The sequence below is a fragment of the Rhinolophus sinicus genome, linkage group LG02 (genome assembly GCF_036562045.2).
Source record: "Rhinolophus sinicus isolate RSC01 linkage group LG02, ASM3656204v1, whole genome shotgun sequence".
In the NCBI taxonomy this organism is placed as follows: domain Eukaryota; kingdom Metazoa; phylum Chordata; class Mammalia; order Chiroptera; family Rhinolophidae; genus Rhinolophus; species Rhinolophus sinicus.
The window spans coordinates 177,829,202-177,856,635 of record NC_133752.1 but is presented as its reverse complement, the minus strand read 5'-3'; the positions used below and the strand labels follow the sequence as shown (position 1 = coordinate 177,856,635).

Genomic DNA, 27,434 nt, shown 5'->3' with positions numbered 1-27,434 from the left:
GGGACGCCAACGGGCATCCTTTCCTGGACATCTCTAAAAGAAGGGGAAACCATCTAGGAAAATGTTACAATGTGTAGAATTTACTTTAAAATACTTCAGCATACAAAGTGTAAGAGGATGTGTCTTACTTGACTGAAGCTATGATGCAGGTGTCAGCCAAGATGGCCCAGGTGTTCAGCTGGCGCTCTGTTCAGAAAGCCCATGCTCACAGGTGGCATTTCTGCCTTCCTTATCTCTATCAACAAGCGCAGCTTGGTTAATTAGCATACAGAGTGTCAGAAATGGATTTTCATGGGTAAAAATAATGGCCTGTTGATTAGCATAACAAATGTTAGAAAAGGGCTCTCATTTGGTGAAATTAGAGGAATTCAAATTATGTGGAAAGGCTAGACATATTTCAGATATACTCCCTCCCACTCTTGTTTATAAATATCCATGAAGGCCTGTACCCCTTGTCCTAGAGATGATGCCTTAGGCTAACCCCCTAAATAGCCCCATGTCTTGCTTAATCTCTGAATTCTGTTTCCCTGACACTGGTTATAAGGGTGACAAAGTTTTGTCTCTAGAATTGAGATTTTTGCCTGGAGAGAATCTTTCATGTAAAGAGATGGTTGAAAAATATAAAAGAACACTAAATTAGGACATCCTGAACAGGTTGTATGAACTATTTCTTTTTTCACGCTTGTTAAAAAATGTCACTTATTTCAAAACTTCTTCAGAGGCTAACAATTTCTATCAAGAAAGAATTATGCGTGACTGAATTGGCTTAAGTCAGCTTGCAACAGATGAATGAGGTGTGAGCCTGCATAAACAGGGCCAGGCGGAAAGATGAGCTGTGGGTAGGCCTTTTTGTTAATGACCTCTAGCTTAATTCTACTGTGGTGTGAAGATATTTGCCATATGACTTCAATTCTTAAGAATCATTGAAATTTGTTTTATGGGCTAGAATATATGGTCCAGCTCAATAAATGGTCCATGTGAAAATAATCTGTTTGCTGCAGTTTGGCTACAGTGTTCTATAAATACCAATTAGGACAAGTTCATTCATAATATTATTCAAGTCCACTATGTCCTTCCTGATTGTCTGTCTGTCCTGTCAATTACTGAGAGAGTTGAAATCACCAAATATAATTGTGGATTTGTCTCTTTCTCCTTTCTGTTTTGTCAATCTTTGCTCCAAGTATTTTGAAGCTCTGTTATCAGCTACACACAGTCCTAAACTGGATTGGTATGTCCTCTTAAAGAATTGGCTCCTTTATCAATATAAATATTACCCATATTTCTAATAATATTCCTTGTGCTAAAGCCTACTTTGTCTGCTATTAATAAAGCCACTTCTGCTTTCTTTTAATTAGTTTTTACATAGTGTATCTCGTTTAATCCTTTTTGCTTTTAACCTATCTGTGTCTTTATATTTAAATTATGCTTCTCGTAGGTAGTACATAGTTGGGTATTGCTTTTTTATTCAATCTAACAATTTCTACCTCGTAATTTGATGTTTAGGCCATTTATACTTAATGTAATAGGCAATATGGCTGAGTTTAAGACTACCATCTTGCTATTTCATTTCGTACTTGTTCAGAACAACTATAGGGCTGGCTTTGTTTTTTCAGGGAGTCCCTGTCTGTGTCTAATGTCTGGAAACAGTTATCACATATATTTTAACTAGTTTCTAGTTGTTTGGAGAAAAGCTACTCCTGTGCCAGATACTCCACCATGGCCAGATGTGGTAAGCTGTGTTTAAAAGGTTTCTCAGGTATTCTCGTGTGCTGCTAGAATTGGGAATCATTGCTTTAATTCAAAGACCATAAGTTAAATGGGTAAAGGCCATTGTGAAATATGAGTGCTGGATACAGGACAATAAGGAATGTTGGAAGTTGTGGGGAACTAGAAAGCATAGGTTTCAACTGAAAATATTTACATTTAATGTTCTTAAAACATTTTTTGGACCAAGTTTTTAAAAATGTCTACTGGCTGAAAACTTCCCTGGGCCCACCAATTTGTAACATCCACAAATCTACTCAAGTGTCAATGTACCTCTTAAAATGGAGTGCTTAGAATTGAGCACAATCTTCCATGGTGGACTGACAGCTCAAGGGTGGTGACACCACAATTACCTACAATACATACCCTATGAGTTCATTACTACAGTGTAAGACAAGTTCATGTTTGGCAATAAACTGAGAGCTCATGTATAGCTGTGGTCAACTCACTGCCACCCCACCCACCCCAATTTCTTACACAAGTGCCTGCCAAATCAAATTCTCTTGGCCCTGTACTGTATTGACTGACAACATTTACCACTATTAAATTTCACCTTGTTGGTTTTGGCTCGGGGTTCCTTCTTGTCAAGAACATTTTGAATCTTGATTCTGTTATCTTTCAAGGTAACTAGTTTATCCAGATGTGTATCAATGGGAAATCATCTAAGCATGCCTCCCATTCGCAAGGAGCCAGAACTAGTGGCTAGACCCCATGACAGGGCCCCCTTGACTGATGCTCGCCAATCAGTGCTGCCTTTGTTCTTCATAATCTCTACCCCCAGGAGAACAGGGAACAGAAGGAGATGAAGCACAAATAAACCCAGCTCTTAGAAAAGTATCATGGCAAAACGCCAGGGTGATGGTGAATTTGCAATCAGCATGTGAGTTTTGTATAAATGTTCCCATGAATACGCCTGTCACTCATTTCCACAGGTAACAGGTAAAGTTGAAAGGGGAGAGGATAGGGCCACCCTAGAGCAAGGCTGTAGGGCCATTATTCCTGCTTGGCTTTCACTCAGAAGCCCCAGCTGTGCAGCTAATTAGCTGTGTGACCTTGGACTACTACGTTGTCTTCTCTGAGCTTCAGTTTCCTCACCTGAAGGCTCTCTCTACAAGGACCCAGAAGAAGCTTTGCTTCTCCTCCCACCATGGCACCCCCTCTCCCACTAGAGAACTGCATATGCTCCATTTCCACAAGGCCTTGCTTTGCCCTGGCTATGACATCCTTCTGGGAAAAGTAATTAGGGGAACTTTATCCTTCCAATAACATTCTTCAAATCTGATCTTACCAGTTTCCTACTTAAAAGCCTTCCACATCACTGAAGCTAAGTATTTAAGGCTGACTTCATGATCTGATGCCTGCCTACCTTCTCTGCCTTCCATCTCACCCCACCCTCACATGCACTCTTCATTCCAGCCATACTCAGCTCTTTGCAAACCCAAATGACTGCTGTTTTCACCCCTTCATGCTGTTCTCCCCTGCCTGGAATGCCCATCTACCTCTCCCACACCCATCTGACATCAAGTCATTATTCAAAACTCAGCTCAGTCATTGCATCTTCCAGGAGGCCTCCTCTGACTCATTTCGGAGCCTCTCTTTTGTCCCTCCTGGGGCCCATGCACATATTCTGTCCGAGTGTTCATCACGCATCTATAGGTATTTGCTGAATTATCTTTTCCCAAGTTGACTATAAGCTCCTTGCGGGGCAGGATTTTTCATCACCACTGCCTGGAACAATTCCTACCACAGTACTGGTGCCGGTTGAATCACTGAGCATTCTGAATGTCGAGGGAATCAATGAGTGAGCAAGTCACAGCAGGTGGGTAGCTACCTGCCTCTACCATGGGACGGGCCAGGCCTGCAAGCTGAGTCCTCATCACAGCACCCTGAGCTCACACTCAGGCTCACAGCAGAAGGCTAAATGTCGGACATCCTGATGTGACGCCCCATGCCATTCACTCAGCTCTCCACCCTCTCTCTGAATCCTCTCCCTGGGAGCAGCCACACTCCCAGGTGTGCTGGCCAAGAGAGGTGCCCGGATGCCTGGAATCCATGAAGTTGGGGCCGCCTCCTGGAAAAACATCCGCTGGAAAATCCACCCCCAGCCAGCCCTCACCAGGCCTCTCTCCTGCTGAGTTTGCTCACTGCTTAAAGTCTCTGACCCACTAGTTGTTTACGTTCCTAACCCTGATTTCAGGAGCATCTGCAATGTAATTTGAACCAGGGACAGACAGGGCTGTTCTCTGTTAGAGTTCCAAGAGCATAAACAACCTTCCAGGCTGAACTCTGTGTGGCATTCCCCAGCACCACCCCTATCCTGGGTCTATAAATACTTCCGTCACTTTCCAAGATCACCTTCAGCAGGTCCAGATGGGGATAGCTTGCCCCCAAATCTGGAAGACGTCACTAGAAGTGAACAGATATAGAGTAGCTGGGATGGACCAGTAAGGAAAGAAGATGGGAGGAAAAATAATATAGCTTGACGGTTATTGGAAGAGGGAGAAGGACAAAGTTCAAGGGGACCAGAGAGGTTAGGAGGGAGATGCACACAGCTGTGATGCCTGGTGATGAAAACCTCAGGCCCTAGGAGGGTGTGGAAAGGGCTGAGGAGACAGCCTCGGGGGGTCCATGATGAGCTCGGAAACACCTTGTTCAGAAGTCAGGCTCCAAATGAATGGTGAACAGAGTTGGCTGGGCACACGCCCCACCCCTGCACCCATGAGAAGGTAGAAAGAAAAGTAGGGCAAGTATGACCTCAGTCCTTCTAAATCACTCTCACACAGTCTGTCTGCTTCAACCACCACCATTCTTCCTGCCAAAAGCATCTTCACCTACATAGAATCATGCCAACTCCTTCCTGCCTACTCCTAGGACTCTGAGGATTAAAGGCCAACACCAAGAAAGGGGGCAATGACCAGCAAAGAGAATTCTGATCAAGGGACGCAGGTTCCCACCTTATTCACTATGGGAAGCCCACTTTGCATCTCACTGCTCACTGGTCCTGCCAGGCGGCTCAATGGAAATTATTGTCACCTCTCACAGACAGAGCACTGCTCTTCCTCTCTGCCCCATGTCACATTCATCACCCACTGTCTACCTATAGCGGGAGCCCCATTGGTTTATGTTACAAGATGTGCAGGCGTGCAGATAAGAGCCCCAGTTACCACGGAGAGCAAAGCCCTGAAGGCAGTATCCTGTGACAACAAGGCAGAGAGACCCTTCCAGTCCTCTTACACACACACACACACACACACACACACACACAAAGACACACACACACACACACTCTTCCCAGGCATCAACCCCACCTGGACAATTCAAAGCCATTTGGAGCAGAAGTCCCCAGGCTGGGCCTCTGGGCCTTCCCTGAGAGTCAGCGGCCCTCATACCAGGTCCCCTGCCGTGCAGCTGCTGTCCACCCTCCAGGCCAGCAGCCCCTGCGATGCCATGCAGACTTTTCCACTCATCCAGAGCTTCTTAAGTGCCTCTGATATACACCATGTGTCCCAACAGGAAAACACACACTCATCAACTCTACAAAATGCTCCAGATGTGATCAAAGCCAGAGAGGCAAAAGAAAACAGAGATTGGGGTGTTCAGGAAGGGAAGGAGGAAGAGCGAAAGCCAGGATGTGGGGACCAGAAGTGCCCCGGGTGAGGGTGAGTCCAACAGATAAAGTCCAGAACTGGGGTCCAAGCTTCCGGGTTCCATTCCTTAGTTCCACTTGCCTCCTTGTGAGACCTTGGGTCTTGCCTCCAGACCAGCCTCAGGCTTGAGGGTCTAATCCGCAGAGCCCAGGAAGTTGGCCCCAGATGGGATGTTATAGCTCACCTGGCCCAACCCCCTTATTGTTGGGTGAGGAAGGTAGCAGGTAAACCAATCTGCCTGAAGCATCCATCACCTCTAATCCTACACATCCTTCTACCTCCCGGTTTACATCTCTGTATTAAATGTTAGCAGATTACAGGGTACAAATTAAAGATTCCTTATTTAGAAGTGGCCTCACACATGATACTTCTGTTCCTCTGCCTTATTAATGCTATTAGAGGATTTGGGTTCCTTTTTGATAAAGTGGAGGGAATGGTTTTCAAGAACCCCCAAATCTAAAATTCTTAAGTCCCCACTATCTATCACAACATTCCATTAAGGAACCGGATCGTTTTATTCTAAAAGATCCTAGAGTCCCTTCACCATCCTATCTGAACGTCTGACCACATCTGTCTGCTAACTCCCACCATCTCCCTTGGGCCCCTTTCAGGAAGCAGCCCATGTGTCTCACCAACATAGTTTCCCTCCCTCACAGTGTAGCAAACAGGTTAAGGTAATGGCTCTAGAGTCATGCTCCCTGAGATTTGTGCAAGTGACTTACCAACTCTGTGCTACAGCATCCTCATCTTGAAAAATGGGGACATGATTCTGCTGACTTCACAGGTTTACCATGAAGATTCAACCACATGGTACACACACAGGGCAGGGTGAAACTGGTACATGGGGATGTGGGGTAAGTGCTATGCCAGCGACAGTCATCATCATGCCTGCTCACATCCACAACCGGTGAACAGAGAGGGACGGTTCCCTTCCACTAATGACAATCTAGTGAGCCCTGCAGGTTAGTTAGGATGTGGAGGGGTGAGGACAAGAAAAGAGACTCTCAGCTCAGAGGCACACTGCCCAGAATACCCACACGTCCTTCAGAAAGACAGAGGACATCTAGAAAGAGAAACGGTTCTTCTCCCCAGGCCCCCCCTCCACCTCGTCCCTCCATCCTGTTTGGCACAAAACATACAGTCTCAGGTTCTTTCTAGTGCCCCACACAAAAGAACCTCAGGTCCTTTAAAAGTAAAAGCCAACCAGAGCAAGTTAGTGTTGCTGACACATGTGTACCCATCTAAGCCAAACGCTTCAGACATACACTTTTCTTTAGGATAAAGTTCAAAATTCTCCAGTACCTGGCCCCTGCTTCGCCCTGGCCTGGTCCCCATCACTCCCCCCACTGCAGACCTAATGCTCTAGTACCCTGGCCCCTTTTCCAGAAGGGCAGCATTAGGGCAGCACACACAGTGGCAAAGAGAACCGACTATGGAGCCGGACTTAGGTGCTCAAATCTTACCTCTTACTTACTAGCTGTGTGACTCACCAACCTCTTCGCGTCTCAATTCCTCTTCTGTAAAATGAGGATAATAGTATCTATCTCAAGGGTTGTTGTGAGTTAGCAAATGCAAAGGGCTTCAACGATGCCTGGCACACAGGAAGTACCATGTAATGTCAGCTATTATCACTCTTCTGCTCACCTTGGCTTTCACTCATGCTTCTCAAATCTTAGTTCAAATGTCACTTCCGCAGGGAAGCCTTCTCCTTAGGATTCCCCTATATCTGTATTCCCATCATATTCCCAGCCCCCATTGTGACCCATGTTCTCTGCTAGGTCATAAGCTCCATGGGATCAGACTGGGGTGGACCACAGGTCCAGGTATTCCTGAGATGGTCCTGGTTTATACTTGTTGTCTCAATGTAGTGGGTTAGATCGGTGTTCAGCAAATATTAACGCTTCTGCCCTTAAGAAAGAATATACTTCCCAGCAACATGGATTTATGCTTGGCCATGTGACTTCTTTGGCCAATACAATACTAGCAGATATGATGTCAGTGATGCCTTAAGAAGCACTGTGTTTCATTCCATTCCTTCTGCTCTTGTGATTCACCATGAAAGGAACAGGCCCCAGGTAGCTCCTCATCTAAAGAGAATGAGCAAACCTGTGGAGAAGCGAATACGATCTGAAGCCTAGAACCAAGCCCAGCCAACCCTCAGCCTGAAGCAGGGATTTCCCACTCAACCTACAGATACATGAGCAAGGAAAATTAATGACTGTTGTTGTAAGCTGCTGACTTCGGAAAGGTTTGTTATACAGCATTATTATGACAATAGCTGACTAGTACAATCAGCATAATTACTAATAGTGCTCACTTTCACTCTCAAAAGTGTCCCAGGTTAGATGATAAATTATCTAATCACCCAAGGTCAGTCCATATCTATCTTTTTCATCACTTTAACTCCAGCACCTAAAACAGTGCCTGGAATAGAGAAGGTGCTCAGTAAGTATGCTGGGTTAAACTGAACTGAGTTACATGTTCTCTTAAATCTCTTTCCCAAAACATAGAGTCTTCTTCTCAACTGGATGGTAAGAGGTCTGAGTTTGGGGCTCTGCCTTCTATTTCTTTCACATTGTACCCATAGAGATGCTCTGGCTGGATGCTGGGTCATCAGAGGGCTTACCCTTACCATCAACAGATGTTAAATGTCCAGAGAAGGGCTAGTATATCCAAAGGGGGACATGATTTCACAGGATGTGGTAGGAAGGACAAATGACCATGGGATAAGCATGGAGAACGAGCAAAAGTGAAAAAGAACGAATCCCAGCAAGCGGAATCTACATGAGGCATTAGGCAGGGCCTCTCAGAGGTTGAATGCCCCTGAGTGGGGCAAAGAGACACTCTTAGTTTGTGGCTGATTCACTTGTCTCCACTGAGCAGGTTGGCTTCCAACCCCAAGGCTGAGGATCAGGCAGAATATCAGCCTAGGGAAATATCGCCATTTTGCTAGAATTGATACCAGCTGGAAAGTAAGCCATTGCCCTTACCCTCCTCCAGACTAAAAGGCCCAAATAACAAGTTCAAAATCCTAGTCCTCCAATCCCCTCTCTGCCTCTCTTGACAGTGTTCAGTTGAATACCGATTCTATGAAGGAAACCAAGGAGGTCGAACCAACAACCCTGAGGAGGCCTTAGTCCTGAGGAGGGTTTCCTGAGTCCCTTCGATGGGCTGGGTGACACAGGCTGAGGGCCACAACCCCTCCACGACTGAGCCAACCATTCTGCCAGGGACAGACAGCAATCCTTGGGGGTTACCCAACTACCAATGTCTTTGAAGACCTTGAGATAATCACAAGAAAGTACTGGAGGACAGCAACCTCTCCGGCAGGGACCTTGCAGTTCCCCCCCACAACCCCCCACCGCCACCCCCTACCCTTTGCTTATGTCTGTGAATTCCAGACCCACAAAAGGCTGTGGTTTTCCGTTTCTAAAACAGAGGCATGTGCCTGTGTGAAAAGCCTGGGCGTGCCCGGCTAATTAAATTTAGCTATCTTGCGGTTGTTGTTTAACGTGTGTTGTGCCAATGTTATTCAGTGTATTAAGATGTTTTGTGTTTATGTTAGTTACATACCCATGTGGTGTGGGTGGAGAACATCACTCAAGGGAACATCATTAGCAGAAACGGGGAGCTCATGGGGTTCCAGAGACATGTGGTGAAACAGTGGCTCACGGGATCAAACAGTTGGGCTGTGTCCATGGTAACCCCTCGTCCACATACTAGTCCCCTCCCTCCTTCTAGGGCAAGATCACTCCCTCCAATCTACCCCGGGTCCTTGACTCCCGCAGACAGGATTGCACCTGCCATCACCAGCCTAGAGTTTTTGTGGAAGAGACACAAAAATTCCAACTCTCTCTGTCAGGGCAAGGAACTGCACCAAGTCCAAAGGGGCTGAATGACTTGCCCAAAGTTTCGCGAGAAGGTGAGTGAAAAACTGACTCCCGATGTGTTCACTCTCACCTCACAACTGGAGTATATAAGCTTTGTTTTGCCACCTGCCTTAATTCCAGAGAAACCACTCTGACAGCATCTCCTTTTGTTTCCCATTGTCATCATGGCGTTGTGTAGGCCTCCTACCCCTACACTGTCTCAAATATCTCCTCCAACCACCTTCCGTAGCCCCAGTGCTTTCTTCTCAGCCTTTCTCAGCACTAATCTGAATCTTATAAATCTCAACTATATTTCCTCTCTCCTCACATCTCTGCTTTCTACTCAAAACTCACCTGTCCCATAGTCTCACTTTTGTATCATCAGCCACACTAAATGCAGTTGCTAACCCCTTCAAAACGTTTCACCATGACCTTGCCCTTCTACATACAACTGTATGCATTCATTCCCTTATTGGGTGCTACTTTACAGCTCTGTGCCCTCCATCAGAATGTTTTTTGTGAATCCCTTGTGTGTCCCATGCTTACACCTCAAGCTTCCTGTTTTTCCCCTCTTTTAGCTTTGACACCATACCCAGGATGCAGCCCTTCATCCAGTAGACCCTTGAAGCAGGTAGTGCCTCTGTGTTGTTAACAGACTCTGAGCTCTATTTTAAGAAAAACCTTTGATAATCGAAGTGTCTCATGAGCTCCCAAAACACATAAGGAGAACAAATTGCAGCTATTCACAGAAAAGGCACCTGCTGTATCATACTCAGTCTGGTCCCATCTCTGAGGCCTCCTGAGCAACAACTCACTCTCACTGGCAAACAAAAAGAAGCCATTTCCACGACAAAGGCAACCCTCCACAAAACCCCACTTGCCACAGGCGCCAGACCCTGGGACAGGCTGTGGAAGACTCTTAACTGGCACAGACTGATAACCGGCCCTGGTGTCTGCCTGCTAAACCTGCATCTGAGACCGAGCAGCAAACTGGAGTCGGGAAGGAAGCTACTCAGCTGACAAAAGCACAAAGTGACCGCTGACAGCCTGACAGCATGGAAGAAGTCAGAAAAATAAGAGACTCTAAAAAACAGAAATGAGAAATCAAAATCATAGCATTCTGAGGTTGCTTCACAGAGGCACAAATAACTCTACCCAGCTAAAAGGTCCTGAGAGTGATACCTCACTCCCGCTAAGCACAGAAGAATGTCCACAATGGTGACCCCATGGTAAAGCAGGGGTTGACTGGTCAGTCAGCTCTGCTTACCAGCAGACTGCACCAGTTTCCCCTCACAGATTCCCAATTGGAGGGATTAACACTGGGTAGCTAGAAACCCAGCTCCCCTGATAGCCAGCTGAATGGACCTCTGTTTCACCTTCCGCAACATGACACAAGGGAGAAAACACAGTTTCTGGGGTCAGACAGGCCTGGGTTTAATCCCAGATGGCCTGGCTCCGTAGCTTTGGGAAGCAGCTTATCTCACTGAGTTCAGTATCCCCATAATACTGAAGGTAAGGAGGTAAGAATACCCACTCTGCGGGGTCGCTGGGCGGTGCAGAGCTCACACATGCACAGTGTGTCTGATTTACAATAAAAAAATAATAGTCTTGGGATAGCCGGTTAGCTCAGTTGGTTAGAGCATGGTGCTAATAACAACAAGGTTGCCGGTTCAATCCCCACGTGGGCCACTGTGGGCTGTGCCCTCCTTAAAAAAAAAAAAAGAGAGAAAGAAAGAAAAGAAAAGAAATAAATAAGACCTCTCCTCTAAGAGTTTATTAAAAATATATATATTTTTTTAAATAACAGCCTTTTGATTACAGAATATTTGTCAAAACTCTTGAGCTGAAGACAATATAAAATCCTGCTGGTTTAGGGAATATTATAATTTTCCCCCAGAGGTCAGATAAGTAATCACTTAACCAAGTCTATGTCCATCACCACAATATTTGTGCAACGCTTTGTCATGACAATATCGCAATAATATCATGGGGCAAGTAGGGCAGGTGTTACGACCCCTATTTCATGGCTGAGGAACTGAGGCTCAAGTGAGAATGGCTTGTCCAGACATTACATCAACTAGAAACAAAGCTAGAGCTAAAACTGAGTTCTTCTAATTCTTAACGCATTGCTCTGCATCTAAAGGCACGGCCCCAGGCAGTGTCCCGGATGTGATAAACACGTGCAGTCACTCCATCCGTCTTTCAATTTAATGAGTGCCGGCCTCATCCCTCTCCATTTCCTTCCTGGAATAGGGAGCCCTTATTCGTTTGTCCGTCTTCATCTGGATGCCTCTCCAAATCCTTGATCACCTACTTTTCCTTCCCTGAAATATTTCCAGCTTGGTTGAGTTTTTCTTTGGGTGTGATGACCTGAGTTGCGCACCTGAGGTGTTAACATGATTTGGTAAATCCCTTCAGTGGTCCAATCCTAAAATGTTTGCTGAGAATTTCCGGGGTCTGTGGGTGCTACAACACATCACATGGATGTTTCTAGAAAGAGTTACTGTCACCCCCAACAATTTTTGCCTAAGGCATAGCTGATACCCCTGAGCCCATCGTCACAGATGGCTCTTTTGGGAGTCAAAGAAAGAAAGCTTAAGCAGATGAGAACTGTTACACACACAAAATGGCTATTTTTAAATAATTAAAGGACTGACTTACACAACAAGGTACTCTTGTTCCGTGGAGCTCCAGGGAACAGAACTGGCATAAAAGGAGGGAAGTCAGCAGAGTTCTTGCTCTGGCCCTGTAACCATTTCTAGTGGCTGGAAATGTCCTTGCGTCTGAGGCAAGGTGCTCCTTACAAAAAGACAAGTCAAGCAGAGGCTGGGCATTTGCTACATAAATATGCTGTGAGAGGAACTCTTCCTTCCTTCATTCCAGGGCCAGGCACTGAGGCAGCTGACCTCTCAGCTCGTTCCACCTCTGTGATGATATGGTTTGGTCCCAGGGGTCTGGACCACTCAGAATTTATTGCACACAAGAGCCAAGGGGACACAAAATATTAAGCTTGTCATGTATTTTCAGACTAATATCACCTTCTGATCCTCCTTGGGAAATAGGACATGACATAGGGGAGTGACATAGGAAGCAATGAGCTGGTGAACCAAACAGCTCTTTCCTTTCTTACTCTGCCCATGGACCTCTAGGCAGCCATGGGGAATGTGTGCAGCCTCCTCGTCCCTTGGGATCTACCATCCGTACCATAAGGCTGACACTACAGGAAGATTGAAAGTTCTATCTAAAACAGGAACCACCATTGACGGAAGGCTGCTCTATGGCTTGTGACGCCACCCTCAGAAGACCAAGACGGCCTTTGGGTGCAGTCTGGGATTGGCTCTGAGAGCACCGTACTCCAATGCCCTGTCCACTGACCAGCCACAGGCCAACTGCCTTCTTTCCGGGAGAGTGCAAACTGGAAGAGTGTCACTCAGTGTGGGAAGCCAGAGAAAGGGAGAGTAGGATAGATTTCATAAACAGTTAGATTTAATAGACAGCCTGACTTATTTCTTGATCTGTAAAATGGGCCAGAATATATGTAACAGCACAGAACATTATTTTTCTCGTGTCTGCCTTGCCTCAACCAGCTACCGACTGCTTTTTAGCTCTGTCTACTCTGCTCCCGCACCTTCGGAGATGAAAGACAAATATTCTCCAGGGCATGAAGCATTATTTCTTTCCAGCCTGCAAAATGCTTCCCAGCTAAATCCAGTATTTCAAATGCTGAGAACTGTGCAAATATCAAGGTCCCAGTCCCACACTTTACAGCCTCTTCTTTTGGATCCAGCCTAGCTAGCCTCCTTCCAACCCTGGATTCTCTGCTAACTTACAGGGCAGAGCAAGGGACAAGGGCCAGGTTGGCACAGAATCCATATAAGTGAGGTTTGCAAGTCAAGGTTTTGATCTCACCACGCCCAATCAACACTCAGGAAGGATCAGGCTTTGAGTCAAGGTATTTCTGGCCATTAATATCAGGCTGAACAATAAATCCATATACAGGGCAGCCCAGGCTGGCAATGAAGACACATTCAAGACCTTTAACCTCAGTCCTTCAGAAGGCAACATTTTTAAGTGCCAATACTTCCAGAAAGTCTTCCCTTGTTCTGCTAGTAGCAATTATCCTTCATCTGTTGTCCCATACTTATATGTTGTCATATTTATTCTTATATTATAGTCCTCAAAAGCCCTCCCTTCATCCTGCCTTGCACATGTCTGTCTCCCTACATCACTGCTAGATCCTTAGGGCACAAACTTCACCTTATTCGTTACCGCACCATCCATATTTCTGAGCACAGAGACTTGCTCACTGTAAGTGTCAGTAAATGTTTATTGCAGTGAGCTGAATGGCCTTTATAAATCCCAGTAAAGGATCAAGGAGGAGGCAGCAGGGCTCAGGAAATAATTAATCACAGCTTGATCGAGATTTTTTCCTCCCCATTCCCTCCCTCAGACCAGCTGTGGCTGTTCCTTTCTGAGCCTGACCTACTAAGAAGCGTCCTAAGAAAGACGGTGACTTCCTCTGTCTTCCTCTTGGAGGAATTAGATAGGTCACATTTCAGTGGGGCTCAGAGACCAACTGAGAGAGGGATGGATCAAATCACACAGCCTCCTCATGGCCATCCTGAAGAACTCTGGCAAGAACAAGGACATCTGTTTTGCAGTAGGAAGAGGGAAAGCTAGTTCCTGTGACACCAGGGTTCTGGACGGGCTTGCCACAGGCAGGGCTCGAAAGGCCGGGGAGGGTAAGATGGTAGAGATGTGCACCAGCACAGGGGCACAGGACCACTCTTCCTGCCCGCAGATGATGCCCAAAGGCTCTTGAGATGGTAGGACCCCACCAACACCGCTCTCAGCTCATTACGGAGGTGTTCGTATCTCCAGGGTTCAAGCCAGCACATTCCTAAGAGAACTCCAAAGCTGCCACATGGATGGGTTTCATGCCTTGGGCCTGATTTGTAGGAAGCCTTGCTCGTGACATGGGCAACCCTAAAAGAAGTGGGAATGAGTGAGAGCCATTTACCCCTCTCCAGGCTGTAATCCTGATTTGCCATAGTGAGTACTGCCCATGCGTGATCCCTTGGTGAATCCCCCAAGTCAACAGGCTGTAATCCCCCTGAACCCCGTAGATTTCTGGACCCTCATGCAGTCCTAGGCAGGCAGTGGCAGGTGCTTAAAAACAGACTTTTTGTACAGCAACTTCAGCAAAGTACAGTTAGGAGCTAAATCAAACAGATGTGTAAAGCCTATCTTGTCTCATCCCTATCAAAACCTCTAAGCTAAGAAAATCAGCTTATGAGCAAACATTAATTTTAGTGAAAAGACAGGTCACGGTCCTCACTAATATTGAACCACAGCTATGCAAATCCAAAAGACTGCAGGTCCCTAGATTCCTCAGAAAACAAAGGCTATTTCCCCCTGTGATGTCGGGGTGTTAACCCAGAGGAGTGCAGGCAGAATCTACTCCCCTGGCTGTGAGGACCCTTGTATGGCTCTTAAGGGACTAGCAGAGCCATTTCCTGCCCTCTAAGATATTATGTCCCCCATTCTTAGTCACAAACCTTTTTTCTGCCAAGGCACAAGTGCTCCTGGCTGAAGTTCCCAGAAGAATCTACTGTGAGTGAGTCCCTCTGGGTACCTCCTGTGGAAGGAACTTTCTAGGCCTCTCTCTCTCTCTCTCTCTCTCTCTCTCTCTCTCTCTCACACACACACACACACACACACACACACACACACACACACACACACACACTCAGCTCAGGTCTGCAGGCCTGGAGGTTTCTACAGCACAGATGGAGAGCCCTGCTGGGCTGGGAGAGATGCATCGCTGTCTCACAGTGCAGCCTGCTGGGCATGATGGAAGGTGCAGCAGGAGAAGGTGGGGTGAGGGGTGCAGGGAAGGGCGTCTTGCCTCCCTACTGCCCACTTCCAAGACCTGGAAAGGAACCTCTAAGCCCAAATCTCAAGTGCAGGCTTGAAGGCTTGCGGAAGGAGGATAGCTAGTCCTGGGGCTTTCAGAATGCAAACAGATCTCCCACCCTGCTGAGCTCTCAGTGCTTTAGAATGTTCCAAAGGATTGGCATAGGGAAGAGTACTAGGGCTCCGTAGGAGGAACAGAAGCTCAGTGCTGAAAACGAGGAGCCGAGCGCCCAAGGAAATAGGTGCGCAATAACCTCTGCCAGGCCTTCGTATGAATGATACTCAACTTGTATCAGATTCTCCTGCTTCTGTCCATCTTTCAACACAGATCATATGGGGACAATTTCTACATGAGGCACAAAGAGGGTGCAAGTCACGTTAGTAAGTAGAAATGGAATAGCCCTGTCACAGAGTGGGGCCAGCGACAGCTCAGGGAAGGCAGCCGTGGGCAGTCCTGACAGATAGGTGGTGGCAGGAAAGATGGAGAAGTCATGCAGGAAGAGACACATGCTGCTGAAGAAGCACCCAAGGGCCCGGTGTCAGACTGGGAGTAGGAAGTGAGAGAGGGCAGGTGAGGAAGAGGAGGAAGGAGGTGACCTTGACAGAATCCGAGAAACTGAGGTGGGACATTCGGAAGGGATGTGAAACGAGTTTAGGATGGTGCCTGCTGAGTGTGGGTAGCTGTTCCCCCAGCCCTCCACCCGTTTTCTCTTTACAAGCCCTCCAGCCGCCTTACCTCGGCTTCCCTGTCTCTGCTTACTCACCTATGTCTCTAATGCTCCTGCCCGTCCCCTCTCTCCCCACCACTGTCACTTTCTATTCAGCAGCCATGTGAAGTCAGAGTTCCGAATACCACTGGGTAGACAATAGCCACTCACCCCAGGGGACACATACAACCCAGTGTCCCCTGCCCTCCAGATGCCTGAGGCTGCAGCCTTTCTTGCTCTGGCCAAGCCGCTGGCCTAGCCCAGGGGCTGTGGGAGCTCCCTAGCCATCCGATCTGTGAGGACAGCGGACAGCCTCCAGCTCCGTCACCCCGTGCCCCCGTCTAGACAGATCTGAGTTCTGTGCTCAGGAACCGCCAGGCCCCGGGGCAGGGCTCTGCTCCAAAGGCAATTCTCCCCTTGCAGGTGAGGCTGCTTTGGTGGCCAGAACTGAATGCATATTGGAGCCATTTCCCACTTAAGCTGGCAGCCAGTCACCTGGAGTCTCTGGGGAAAAGACAGGGCTCTCTGATAGGGAGAATTTTTATTTTTTCAATCATATTTTTTTAAAAGGAATGAGTAGTTGGAGAAAACAGGCGACAGAGTGGGTGGCCACTGGAGATACAGAGAGGAAGATCAAAGCCCAGCAAGCATGGAGGAAGCAGCCTTGGTGTGGCCCAGAGAACAGTCTAGGTGGCCCGTGCCTCATAAAAGGCAGCCAGGGACGAGGAGGTACTGGGTGAGGAAGCCTTGGTCATAGGCACCCAGTGGCCCTGCTTCCCAACCCAAGTGCATTGGTTAACAGTCTTCAGCTGGAACGAACACCTGTTGTCGAGAGACGTCCACCCAAGCTCCCAGTTCCCAGGGAGGCCTTCACATCTCTGTGGGAGGTGAACCTGCCCAGACTGTGGCCCCCAGGCAGCTTTCTTCTTCCAAGAAGAAGCTGGAATTCCTCCCTCTGGACTCAGTCCTTCTGGCTGCTGCCCCTCTCATAGTCCCAGCCCAGCGCAATCAGCCAGGGACACGCTTTTGTGTTTGCCTGCTGATTCATTCATTCATCCGAAGAGCCACACGTGACTGGGTGGCACTGAGTCCATTATTTCAGTCAGGGGATCAAGAGCCATCTTTCCCAAATAAACATGCTATATCAAAGTTCCTCACAGATCCCTCAACTCAGCCTCCCAGGTTAGGACAACGAGAATCCTGAAGGCCAAAGAGGGATTTGCCCCTAGACAGGCAAAGAAACTTGCCCCACAGAAACAATAGCCCTTAGTGGCCAGTCCTGGATGAGCATCGAGTCTCCAGACTCTCAGTGCTCTGCTTTCCCACGTCACAGTGTTGCCTCCCCACATTCCAATGGGAAAACTGGACTCTGAGGGCTCATTGGGTTCCTAGAGCCCTCAAACCATGTTATGTTAGTCAGACTTAGTGCATTCTAGTAAGTTATTTGAAAAGACTTTTCACCAATGTTCTAAAGAAGCTGGAGAAATTCTCAAAGTAACAGGACATCATTTTAGGGGGAGCACTGAAGGAAGGGATTCCAGGAACCAGTATCTCCTCCCTTCTAATTTAGAGAAACCACAAAAAGCCAGTTCATTCCTCATGTGATTTGCAAGGTCTTTCCTTCCCTTGGTCAACACGGTGGCCACTTGGGCATAACCCACAGATCTGCTTCACCCAGACCCTTCTCTCTAGGACTAATCTACGGGACAAAAAGAGATGAAACTCCACCAGCCCCTCCCCCACACACGAAAAAAGAGCAGGCAGGGAAAGAGAGATCATAGTGCTGAAGAACTTACAACGGAAGTTATGGTATATCAGTCTACATTTTCTGCTGCCCCACATAGCCTCTATTGTCCTCCCTGTCGCTGAGCTGCTTCCCCATCCATAAGACACAGAGCAGGGGAACAATACAACCTAGAAAAGCAGATCTCGCTGCCTAGCCAGCAGTCTGCCAGGGGCCTAGAAGGTTGACAGATATCTTTCAGGATTTGTATCTCTAAAAGTCCTCCCAAGAGACCCCGCCCACATCTTACCTGATGAGGTCAATAGGTTGAAACTTATAAAACACTCCATAGCATGCCCATTCTTGATACAGCAGCTAAACAAGAAAAATAGGAAAACAGATTAGAGATGGTGTGGGGCAACTGGTCACCATTTTTGTCCATCCTAACAGTCAAGATTTTACCTCCCAAAGCCATCTTAACGGCTCCATCTGGACGACTAGAAAGTCAAAATTGAACCCCCAAAGCCCAGCTTCTAGGAAAATTCTCATGCGACACACAAGGGAGAAGTCCAAAGGCAGGAAGCTACAGAAGCTGACGTCTTCCCCAAATAATTAAGGTGACCTTTATCACACTCCGGAGCAATGCTACACCTAGCAATCATAACCCCGCCTTCTTTATTCCCTTGTCTTGCTTAGTCCAGCAAAATGAGCCTGGAATTCTTTTATTCACTCATTTAACAATCATTTATTGAACATCTACTATGTGCCAGACACCGTCCAGACATTGGATACAGCAGTAAACCAAACACAGCTGCTGCTATCACGGAGCTTACACCCTAGTATGTGGGGACAAATAGAATATAAACATATAAGACTTATAAATGCCATGAAGAAAAATAAATCAAGATAAGTGAGTAGAATGTGAAGGAGGTGAATAGGATTGGGTGCTATTTTAGATAGAATGACAAGGTAAGATCTCTCTGAAGTGGTGACATTTGAGCTGAGACCTGAAGGAAATGGGGGAGTGTTCCAGGCAGAACGTTCTTCTTTTGTAAAGACCCTGAAAAAAAGTACATGTGGTACGTCCTGGGAAGAACAGGGGAGTGTGTGGCTGGGGCAGACTATGGGGAGAATAATTGGAGATAATGTCAGAAAGTACTGGCATTAAGTACTGGCAGAAAGTCTGGGACCTTTAGGCCATGCTAAAATCTTTGGACTTTTAAGGAAGCCATTAGGAGATTTGTGGCAATAGGAGACAAAGGATTCAGATTATAGATAGCTCACTCTGGCTGCTGGTGGAGAATAGACTGAGAGCTGGCATAGGAGTAGAGGGGCTATTGTAGTGGTCCAGGGAAGAGTTGATCATGGCTTGAACCATGGACGTAGTGGGAGAAGTAGTGAGAAGTCATTGATTCTGCTTATATTTTAAAGGTTGAGTCAATAAGATTTACTGTTGGATTGGAGATTGAATGAAAAAAAAAAACAAGAACTTGGCCTGAGCAATTGAGTAAATCGTGATTCCATTTACCGAATTGATAAAGACTGTGGGCGGAATAGATTAGAAAGGATGGAACCAGTTTGGGATGTGCTCATTTCAGATGCCCTTTAGGCATCCACGTGGGGATACTGAGTAAGCAGCTGGATATAAAAGTCTGGAGTTTAAAGGAGAGTTCAGACTGGAGATGCAAATTTGGAGTTATCAGAGAAGAGATGATTTGTAAAGTCATTAAACGAGGGCTGCACTCTCCAAGGAAGGGAGAACGGATAGAGAAGAGGCCTGATGTCTGGGCCCTGGGTGTTCCAAGGCTTAGAGGTCAAGGGGATAATAAAGAAGAGCAAAAGAGACAGAGGAGTAGGCAGTGATGTGGAGGAAAACCAGAAGTATGTAGTGTCCAGGAAGCCAAGGGATGATGGGTTTTAATAAGAAGAAAATGACCAGCTGTGCCAAATCTGCTGATGGGTCAGTTCAAAGGAGAATGGAGAAGCACCCATTGGATTCAGCGACTTGAAGGTCATTGATGACTTTGACAAGAGTAGTTTCAGTGGCAGGGTGGGGACAAAACCTGAGTGGAACACATTGTAGAGGTTCAGGGAGGAAACAATGCACCAAACACATCAGGCCATACTATCTTGTGATGGCAACTTTAGCAGAACTGGCATGTGGACAAAACCTGTGTATCAGTCCCAAGGGCAAACCACATTTCGTTTCAAACACCTGGCCAGTGAGCTTCACAGGTTATCCACAAGTAAATGGAGTAATTTGGTAATAAATCATCATTAGACATCATCTAGATGTCCACGCTGAATAGATATTAGCACAGAATCAAATCATATGTCTAGAATTGACAGATTCATAATACAGTTGCTACCTTGTTATGTTCTGTATTCTCCTTACACATCACATCTCCTTACACTTCACACAGAATTCTCATGGAATTCTGCCAAGGAAAAGCTACTCCTATCAGGCATTTTGGATATCCAGTTGAACATCAGCCCTACAAGAAGCTATCCTTTAGCCTAAGAATTTTTAAAAATATGAAATGAAAACTGAAACAAGACTTGGCATTCCTATTTAATGGCTATAGACTTTTACTGTCATAATCTCTCCAAACAACCAAAAGATAGAACCGGAAACTACACATATCCTGATAGAGCAAATTGCCCCCAAAGTTATCACTATTTGCAGAGTAGGAAACCCAGACACAAAAAGGGATAACACAGAGCATGGTGGGCAGAGGAAGGTCTGAATTTATGAGTTTAGATGCTGCTCATTCCAGGCAGGTGGCTCCTACGAATCTTATTGTTATTATTACATCTCCTCCTCCCCCTTATGTTGAGTGTTTCTACTGCCCTGGGTTTTTATTCTGTCTCCCCAGTGCAAACCCTGGACTCACCAGCATCGGGTTGTCACAGTGACATCATTTGTGGCCCCAAGGGAGGCCAGCTTGTGTCAGGAGATACGGGCAAGGCCTCCTCCCTTGAGGGCTGTGGGACGTCACAACCTGCCTCATAGGCTCTGTCCTCTAGAGAAAAGTCCTCTCTAAGTCACCTGTCCAGCCAAAACCTGAACCTGAGAACACCTACCCACCACTGCCCTGGAGGGGAAAACTAAAAATGCTTCAAGAAGCCACTATGGCTCAGCTGGCTCAGGCGCAAACTGAGAGCCGAGCTCACAAGACTTACTCCTGGTTGGATCCTGGATCTGCTATAAGAAACCTCCAGAAAGCCCATTTCTCAGTGTGGTACCCTGTAAGCACAGAGCTGTATCCATTGTTTGTGGAGATAGATGGGGATGAGCCAAGAGAGCTGTTTGAGCTCGATGGCAGACAGTCTGGATGGACACAGAGGAGGAAGTCACTAGGCAGCCCTGCAGGAGAGATGGAGCTATAGAGCAAGTCTGGGAAGTGACGCAGCAGTTTTGCCTGGACGCCCGTGTGGCCCTGCCCAGGCCAGCTCACACATCCTTGCGGGGGAGGCAGGGAGAAGGAGGGAGAGTGCTCTAGACCCTTCCCTATCTTTACAAATGTATAATTACACACAGTTAAGAGACCAAGCAGATCGTGCTAAACCCCAGCACAGAAGAGCAGTCAGGGTGAAGGGAGGCATGTTCTGGAGTCTCAGCCCCATGGTGATCAGCGTGGTGTGATCAAGTGCGGAAGGGCATCTGCAGTAACTTGTAACCATCCCTTCAACCTTGCAGGGTCTAGAACCGTCTAACAAAGCTCTTAGCAAATCCGCTTCCTCCCTTAGAGTTACACCATGTCCTCTGCACCAACTGGCCACGCCTGCAAGTAGAGCATGAAGGGTCTGCAGCTCTTCTCAGTGGACAGTGGACAGTGCCTGATTTCAGAGGCCCCGGGAGTAATCAGGGTGTCAGTCTGACTGCAAACCTTTATGGCAAGAAGCAGCAAACCACAGGGACCTCCCCACCTGACGGATCACAGCATACAAGTGGCCAGCTCTGCTCCCAAGGGATCATATTTGACAGTGATCCCTCGGTGGCTTAAATATTTCATGAGACTATAAAGGAACCCAACTGTTAAAACCATTTGCAATGCCAGAGCACAGCAAGATATTTGAGACTCATGGCATTCTCTGAGGCTACAAGCTCCTCAGAAAGCAGCTGGACCTGTGACAGACAGAAAGATGCCAGCTGTAGCCAACATACAGGCATTAATGGGACAGGATGGCCCTCAATGGGAGAGAATGAAATGCTACTCCTACATCCTGCAATGACCTGTTTGAACTTTTGGCAAGTCACCTCAACTATCCAGGTCTTCCCATTAGTACAATGGAAGTTGTGCGGGATGGGAAAAGAAATCCTCAAGTGACACCAAGAAAAGTGGCTTTTTTGTCACAAAGACAGGACTGATTCTTTGCACACCTTTTTCTGGTCACTTCATAACCATCCACAGAGTAGACAATCATTTGCAAAAGCTGGAAAATCCAGGACCAAGGTTTTAAAAACATTCTCATGTTGTGCCTTGGGCTCCCCTTATAAGTGGGTGGGGAAGCCACGGGGAGCCAGGGGGCTCACGTAGCTCTCAGAGGATGCTAACAGTCAGTCCCCTGGGATCCTCAAGAAAAATAGGCAGGTCTGGCTACTGTGGAACTGGGTGGCTGCTGGCAGCAAGGGGGACCCAAACACACCCACGCTGCTGCCTCTTCCTGCGGCCCTGCTTTCTAGGAAGGTGGGAAACCTCTGTGCTCCAGAGGGAGGGAGAGAGAAAGAGAGACCTCCAGCCACTAGCTGGGGCTGAGTGCATGGAGACTGCACGACTGCACGAGGCAAGCTGGAAGAGAAGGAGACTGCATTCTCCAGGGCCTCTGGGCTGGCCCGGGATCTGCGTACGAGGAGCCTGGGCCCCAGGGAACTCATGGAAATAGCCACAAATTGCAGGGAAGAGAGAAGGAAAACATCCAGGTACTAGCAGGATGGGCATCTGGAGATGCCCTTGCAAATGATCCTTAAAGGCCCCCAGAGAGGAAACCCCACACTGTAGCTCCCAAACCTTCTCCATATCCTCCAGCAACAAATTCAAGGGTTCTCCTTTGCACCCAACCAAAATCTTGCAGCCCTCCCAAAGAAGAGTAGACTATGCTAATGTAATACAAACAAATAAATATGCTGCATGCATTCAGAGGGTTTGGCTCTTTCCTCTTTAAGCTACCTTTGAGGCCCCACCCATCTACCCCTGAAACTGCAGGAAGGAGCCCTGCAATGTACTGAGAACCCCCCTCGCCATACATAACAAGTTGTGTCAACCGTGCTACAGAGCACTGACCAGGGTTTCAGTCCTGATCTGATAGACATGTATGGACATTGGAACCAATCTCCTCACCTTGCTGGGTATCAATTTCCCAACCCACATGGACGGTAAAAAGCTTTGTCTCTCATTCGTGATTTGTCTTATCCTTCAGCATAGCACAGTGTATTTCCCTAACCATGACTTTGGCAGAGGAAAACAAGGACACCAGGACTGACTAGCAAACCCAAGAAAAGCCACAAGAGAGAGGACTCTTGTCTTTCGAAGGCACTCATCCACCTTCACCGAGGAACATCTTTTTGACATCGTCTGGGAATTACACACCAAGATGCATTTCCGTCCTAGCTGGTCTCCCTGCCTCCCAGATTCTACCCATCTGACAAGTTATGGTGATTCTGGTGCAATAATTATGGTGCAATAATTATGGTGCAATAATTCTATTGGCCTAAGCAAAACATTTCCTGGAGGAAAATGTTTCGTTAAAAGGTTTTGTTGTTAATAATAATATAGCATCATTGCAAAGACAAATACACATATATTTTGGATGATCTGCAGTTTACTTCTCTCTGCCTCTGCAGATAAACAGAGGGCTGGCTGATTTCTCCCGTCAGTTGCTGTGTGTTCCTGGTCTCTGGAATGTTCCTGTAAAGCGCTCTACCTTGACAAGCTGGTTCACCACCCACCCAGCTGGAGGTTTCATAGGTGGGCAATGGTGGTGATCACTTTTTAAAGGGGAGGAATGTGAAATTAGAGAGTGGGAGGGCAGAAAATGGTTGGGGTGAGTGAGGTGAGATGTGGGGAGAAATGCTTCCTCCTTTCCTTTAAATCTGATCCAGGACTTTTCAGGAAATTAAACACCGAGACTATTAGCATCAGATAGAAAACAGATGAGGTTAAGACATCGAAATACTACAGCAGATTCCCTGGGCAGGCAGAGAGGGGACATGTGTAAGCAATCACAGCAGTATTTCTGGAAAAGACCTTTTATGTTTTTAATACTTAACACTTCATAACAGGGACTAATAGGCAGGATAAAAAGAAGGCTGCTCAAAAGGCAACTTGGGGGATGAATGATTTTCCAGACAACAGAGTTGGGGGGAGGGAGACTTCTTGGGCTTCAATTCCTCACCCCTCCCACCCTTGCTCATCAGAGTTGCTGAAGGCTGGGAGACGCTGGGTAGAAGGATGGCATGAAGGGGCTGACAACCAGATGGGCAGTCACCACTAAGGAGGTTGGGTGATCCTTAGAGCACCATGCCATGGTGGGGAAGGGCAGCACGCCCATAGTCCCAGGGTATCAGCAAACAGAAGACCCAGGATCTAGGTGGAGGGCTGGGGAGAGAGCTGTCCAGTCAGGGCTGTGATTGGCCTTCCAAAGGGACCTTTTCCCTCCCCTAACTATAACCTCTCATTCCTAGCCATCTGAATACACACTGTGAATGAACCTCCCTCTCCCTCAGATTTCTCATCTGTAATACCCCACTTGTCTGCCTAGAGGATAAAAAGAACTTAAAGATGACCCCCTAAAAAAGGTAATGAGTAATAATACATGTCTACAGGGATGCTGGACTTGAGAGTCAGAGTTGTTCCAAGTCCCACGTCTGTTCATTGTGGCCGTGTTATCATGGAGAAGGTGCTCAACTCTTTATTTGTCTCAGTTTCCCCATCTATAAATGAAGGACTTTGGACTTTCATTGTTTCTCAGTTAAGGCCCTCTTGTCATCAGGGGGTGGGCATAACACTTTTGTGTGGGACTGTTGGATATATTTCAGGATGGTTGGCATCGCTGGTCCTCCAGGCACTAAATACCCTCAGCTCCCCCATATACACGGTTACGTCGATGACCAGAAACGACCCTCACATTCCCAAGTGCCTGGAAGGCAGGGAGCTGAGGAAGAACTGCTCACAAATATATAAGCAGGTAAATTGAACATAGGACACTTCTGTCTAGTTCCACACCCACCCATGGTCTTCTCTGCTCCAAGCACTCAGTGCAGCAGAAGGCGGGCTTACCTTTCTGTCATTCATGGCATCCCCTGGACTATCATATTCACCCTGTAGGAGAGAAAGGGATGCGGATAAAGCTGATGGAATTATTATACACAGATAAAGGATTTTCCTTTTTATTTTCTGATGTCATCCCTTTCTTTCACTCCCATTTGAGGAAGGTCAAAAACATGACATGGTAAGGAAGCAAGGTTCCACTTCCTAAGTCATCAACACTTGCAGTGTTTCCTGTGGACAGCCCCTCACACAAACATGCTCTCCTCAGATGCTCCAGAGATCGGCATGTGCTTCCTCATGGCAGATGCACCTGCAGAGGCTGTGTCTGCAACTGGGCGAGCATATCACAGGAAACCACCCTGTGCCATGTCAGGCTCGCCCCTTTCCATAAGTGTCAGAACCTAACCTCGCATGTGCCCACAGCAAAGATGTCAGCGAGGAGAAGGCTGTCATCTGGGAAATTCCTTCAGGCACTCAGGGATCCCCACTTTGGTGGCCTCCTTTGGCACAACTCTGTGACCCACGCTAAAGATGTGACCAATCAAATAAACAGTGCAGAGGTGGGGGCATTTAGTTCATAGGCCAGTGAAGTTCACAAATTGTCTTGAAGAATGTCCTTGCATTGTATTATGGCATGTTTCTAACAATACTCCCACTCAAGAAAAGCTTTAATTATAATCTCTGTCTTCTTTAGTTAACCAAACAATAGTTATAAGGAATTTTGAGTGATTTCCTTCAAAAATGTTAAAATTTAAAAAAAAAAAAATCCGACACATTTTTGCATATTAAGGATGAGGAATTTCACATCCACATAGAACTATCAGATACAAAACATCACTTTCAATCATAGAAGGGTCTGACAACCCAGGCTGTGTGTTACCCAGGCGGTAGACCTCTCTTCCACCGCTATCCACCCACCTTCACCAATTCCTTCCTTTAACCACTTGCAGATCATATCTGTCTTCTCACACTTCCCTCTCCCCCCAGGCCCCCCCACCCCCTAAACTCAGGCATGGAGTACAGGGGAAGCTCAAACAAGACCAATTCATTTTGCCATTGGGGAAATAACTGGAGAAATAGTTTGAGACAATGGCAAAAATCAAACTGGGGCTTATTGTCAGCCGTGAGTAGTCCAGGATCAGCCCGCGTATTTTAATGTCATGATTCACTCCTGCCTCGCCCTGCATAGATCTACCCGCTGCGTTGCCTGTGGTTTTCAACCTTTTGAAGACTATGGGGGAGCAAGCCCACGAAAATGGTACTTACGTCATGAAGTGGGTAGGCAGCCTCGTAGATATTGTTTGCTATCAGAGAGTTAATACCTATGGAAGAAAGAAAGATGAAAATGGTAACTCTAGGGCAGGGGTTTCTCTCTTAACCTTTGTCTTTTGATGCATAGTAAACCCTCACCCACCTCTCAGCTGAGAAGCACATACGCGGTCTCTACATTCTCCCAGTCTAGACATTTTCGTCGAGCTTTCATTCTTAGTGTAAGAGCAGTATTTTTTCATTTCCCAAATTCAAAGGTTATGTTTTAATATCAGACACGTGGCTCAAACTTCACATTCCTCCAGGCCTCACACACTCAGATCCCTCCAGTCTAATAACTCTCGTCCCCCACCACCACCTCCAGAGCCACCAATGTCAGCTGAGAATATCTGTGTGCAGTGAGAGTGTAGGAATGACTATGTGAATTACTGTAATTATGATCAATAAAGGTATATGCCAGAACATCCCGCAGCACTTTATCGGAACTCATTTCTAGCACCTTCCTGTTCCTTCACAGCCGTGCTTATTACTGTCCCTCACTTGTCTGTGGATCATGAGCTCCCTGAGATAGGGGGCAGTAGGGCAGTAGTTCTCAAAGTGCGGTCTGGAGAACCCTGGGAGTCCCCATGGCCCTTTCAGGGGATTCAGAAGGTCAAAACTATCTTTATAATAGTACTAAGATATTATTTGCTTGGTCACTCCTGTTCTCTCACAAGTGTAACAGTGCAGTTTTGTGACATGTGATGACATCATCCCCTTGGCAGCTAATGGAATGTGGGCTTGTGTATTCTTGTACTTTAAAAGTTTCTCAGTCTAAACGTCTAATACAATAAATATTGATCGATATAACCCTCCTAAACAAAAGCCCTTTGGGGGCTCTCAATAATTTTTTTAAAACATAAAGGAGTCCTGAGACCACAAAGTTTGAAAACCACACGAGGCATTCATGTTTTAATTCCCAACAGTATTTCACACCACTTGCCCATAGCAACCCTGTGTATGTTAAATGAATGAATGGCTCTGCCCCTGTTACTCCATTGTACTCACAACAGAGAATCTTCTGCTCAGCATCGAGGCATCATTATTTACTTGTTTTATTCATGGTTTGATTCGGAGACTATGACGTGGTCTGTATGTTCTATCTGACTCAGGATAGTCTGTCCTGGGTCACTAGGTCCCTGATGGGAGAGATTATTTCTCACTAACTCGCAGTATCAAGGATCCTGCCATGCCAGGAGGCACATTTAGTCACGGAGATGGGGAGGAGG

At 46.8% G+C, this 27,434-nt stretch overlaps 1 protein-coding gene across 2 annotated transcripts in view; it reads right to left on the bottom strand.

Annotated features, from left to right (window-relative positions):
* Positions 1-27,434, bottom strand: part of ANO2 (anoctamin 2) — a 309,976-nt gene that overhangs the window by 165,831 nt on the left and 116,711 nt on the right. For both annotated transcript variants that reach the window (XM_074326158.1, XM_074326157.1), the window contains exons 8-10: positions 26,164-26,219; positions 24,907-24,948; positions 17,937-18,001 (exon numbers count right to left, since the gene is read on the bottom strand). In XM_074326158.1, the coding sequence (XP_074182259.1) occupies positions 17,937-18,001; positions 24,907-24,948; positions 26,164-26,219 (163 nt within the window). The remainder of the gene's footprint in view (positions 1-17,936; positions 18,002-24,906; positions 24,949-26,163; positions 26,220-27,434) is intronic.